This window comes from Tupaia chinensis, unplaced genomic scaffold, assembly GCF_000334495.1.
Source record: "Tupaia chinensis unplaced genomic scaffold, TupChi_1.0 Scaffold144058_1, whole genome shotgun sequence".
Lineage (NCBI taxonomy): Eukaryota > Metazoa > Chordata > Mammalia > Scandentia > Tupaiidae > Tupaia > Tupaia belangeri.
The window spans coordinates 1,815,059-1,818,051 of NW_006203910.1; the positions used below are offsets into that span (position 1 = coordinate 1,815,059).

A 2,993-nucleotide genomic window follows, 5' to 3' on the forward strand; every position below is an offset into this window, starting at 1 on the left:
ACACACACACACACACACACACACACACACACACACACATATATATTTCTTTGTAGAGGTTTTTGCTTTAGGGCACTTACCTCACCAGAGAGAGAATGACAGAGACAGCGAGACAAAAATTAAGAAATAACTCCCCAGGGAGGATGGCCATGCCACAGTCTCCTCTCCTCTCTTCTCATCCTGGGATCTTGGGCACATATGCACATGCATCTGGCATGAGTCTCAAGCCACTGGGCCCAAGAATCAAACTGTGGTCAGCCATGTGGGCGTGCAGTAATGTGACCACTACACCATCTGCTGGCCCCTCAAAGAACGTATTTTACAATGATTTAAATGCAGGTTCCTGAGCTCGCCCTAGAGATTCTGCCTCCAGTAGGTCTGAGAGGTGGGCCCTGGAGTCTGGGGATTTAACTTGCTCTCTGGGTGCTGTTTATGTACACACTCTGAGAAACACAGACCTAAGTCTACACTTTAGGAATCGGGAAGGAAGCACCAAAGGTGAGGTTCTAAGTGCTAGATAAGAGACTTGGCTAAAGGAGAGGGCTCTGGAAGGTTTGGGCCTGCCCCGAGTGTCCGGGGTTGACAGGATCAATTACTGTGCCCATGGCTATGGGTGGCGTGCTCCCCCCTTCACCCCAGCTCCTCCTGCTCCCTCACTTTCCTGCTTTCTCAGCTTCCCTGTGTGTTCCTAGTACCCAGGGGCCTACCTGACCTTTGAAGTGGTGTCCTTGGTGCCCTATGACCGGAACCTCATTGATGTCAGCCTGCTGTCCCCTGAACATGTGAGTGACCTCAGGACTGCCCTCCCTTCAGCCTTCACCTACCCAGTTCAGGCCTTTCCTGATTTTGCTCCCCCAAGCCCCAAGATCTACTGCTCCTGCCCCTCTCCAAGAAGGGTCTACACTGGTGACCCTGTAGACACATACTGGGGTATCCTTCCCCAGCTCACCAGAGATGACAGAGCTTCTAGAACTTTCTAGATGGACTAGCCTGCCCAGTCCCAGGTGGTGAACCCCTGGGGAGCATGAGACTAAGCCCCTGAGTTTCATGGCTGCAAGGCCTGGAACTATAAGCCTCCTTTCCTCTCTCCATGCCTCAGTCTTCTCTTTTGTAAAGTGGGGTTAATAATGCCCACCCTTGGCCCAAGAGCCATGCCTCCACCCCATGTACATCACTATGACTTCACAATAGCCACCATGGGAACGGCCTCTGGAAAGCCCCAGAGAATGCCTGAGGCTTAGTGGTGGCTGGGGAACCCATGAGTCCGTGGCCCAGGGTGGGCAGCTGGAGCACCACAGGAGGGGGCCAGATGGCACCCAGACCTCACCTCCGGGCAGCTCAGCTTGGGGAGGCTCTCACCCCTTCCACCCTTTGCAGCTGCAGTACCTGAACCACTACTACCAGACCATCCGCGAGAAGGTGGGCCCGGAGCTGCAGCGGCGCCAGCTACTGGAGGAGCTGGCATGGCTGCAGAAGCACACGGAGCCCCTATCCGCCAGGGCCCCGGGCACCAGCCCCTTGGCCTCAGTGTTGGCAGCCTCCACCCTTGCCATCCTCGGCTGGAGGGCCTAGTGGGTCCAGAATCCCCTGCCGGTCCTCCGCCTGGATGTGGGGCTCACTCATGTGGCTCCCCTTGGCCTGCACCACACAAGTCCTGAGAGGCCCTGTTGGCCCATCACCTAGAAACCACAGCCCTCAGCCTCCTTCTCCAGGACCAGGCCCTAGGGATGCAGGGCTCCTTGATCCCAGGCAGGACCTACCTGAAACTGAGCAGGTGAGATAGGAGTTAGGCCCCACTTACAGGTAGATAGGATAAGGGCCCCAAAAAGAAGTCACTGTGTTTGTCTTTTTAATGAAGTCTCTGTGTTTTTCCTCTCTGGTCTGGTTAATATACAATATACACCCTTTTTACATATCTCTAAGGAATTTATGACTCCTTGCCGCCAAGGTGGGAGATAGGGATATAGAGCCACAGACAGGGTAAGGTCAAGATGGAGTCATAGTGGCTAAGTTTTCATAGCCAAGAGCTGGTTGCATTGGGACTCAAAGCAACTATTGCTAAGGGCGACAGTTTCTTTTTGGTAAGTATATTCTAACAAGAGGTACAGAACACTATGGTCTGCTAACCCCATGAAGAATAGGGTAGTAAATCAAACTACCATGTAACTGTTATCTAAAGTCCACTTCCTTATCAGGAAGCCAGCCCATTGCTCAGCCTGCTAGATAAAAGCCCCTTGCCTCCACTCCTTTAAGGGAACCCATTCAAGACCCCTCCCTCCTTGGGAGCTCTGTTCTTCCTTCCCCCTCTTAATAAATTCCACTTTGTTATCCCCTCACTGTGTCCTCATGTCTAAATCTTCATGAGCTTGTGACAGTAATCAGCATGGGTGCTGGGTCTGATCAACCAGCACTCCTGTGTCACAGAGACTTCCTAAGAGGGATGGTCCTCAGTTTCCCCTTCTATTAAAGAAAAAATAAGAATTTCCCAATCTGAGCATTGATAAGAGCTGAAATATTATAAAAGTAAGGTGCTTGGGGTACAAGGTCTATTTACATTGAAATGGCCCAAAGTAAGAGATACATCTTCAAACTTTGGTTATGGTAATTAAGCAACATTGGCCATAAGGCCAATGAGAGCCCTAAGACTTCTAAAATAAAACTCCCATTTAAAGGAAAGGTAAGGTTTTTAAAAATATTTATTTATTTTCCTATTATTTTTAAAATTTGTTACAGGGTACATAAGTTCACCAGACGGAGGAAGAAAGAGAGAGAGCATAAAAGTGAGAAAGCAAACTGCCACATCCAGGACTCAAACCATGGTTGGCCATGTGGGAGTCCAGTGCCTTAACCACCAGACCACCTGCTGTCCAGGGGGATAAGGTTTTTAACTTCAATACTTGAGATGTTTTGTAGGTGGAAACCGCTGGCTGTGAGCACAAAGACCCCAAGCTGAGTGACTTCAGAAACCCAAACAGAAATTTGATTATCTAAGG

The 2,993-nt window shown here is 50.3% G+C and overlaps 1 protein-coding gene across 1 annotated transcript in view; it reads left to right on the forward strand.

Annotated features, from left to right (window-relative positions):
* The window catches only part of XPNPEP2 (X-prolyl aminopeptidase 2), a 32,865-nt gene extending 30,529 nt beyond the window's left edge, over positions 1 to 2,336 (forward strand). The window contains exons 20-21 of the mRNA XM_006165850.3: positions 693 to 782; positions 1,378 to 2,336. Of these exons, the coding sequence (XP_006165912.1) occupies positions 693 to 782; positions 1,378 to 1,572 (285 nt within the window). The 3' untranslated portion in view covers positions 1,573 to 2,336. The remainder of the gene's footprint in view (positions 1 to 692; positions 783 to 1,377) is intronic.
* The last annotated feature ends 657 nt before the right edge of the window (positions 2,337 to 2,993 follow it).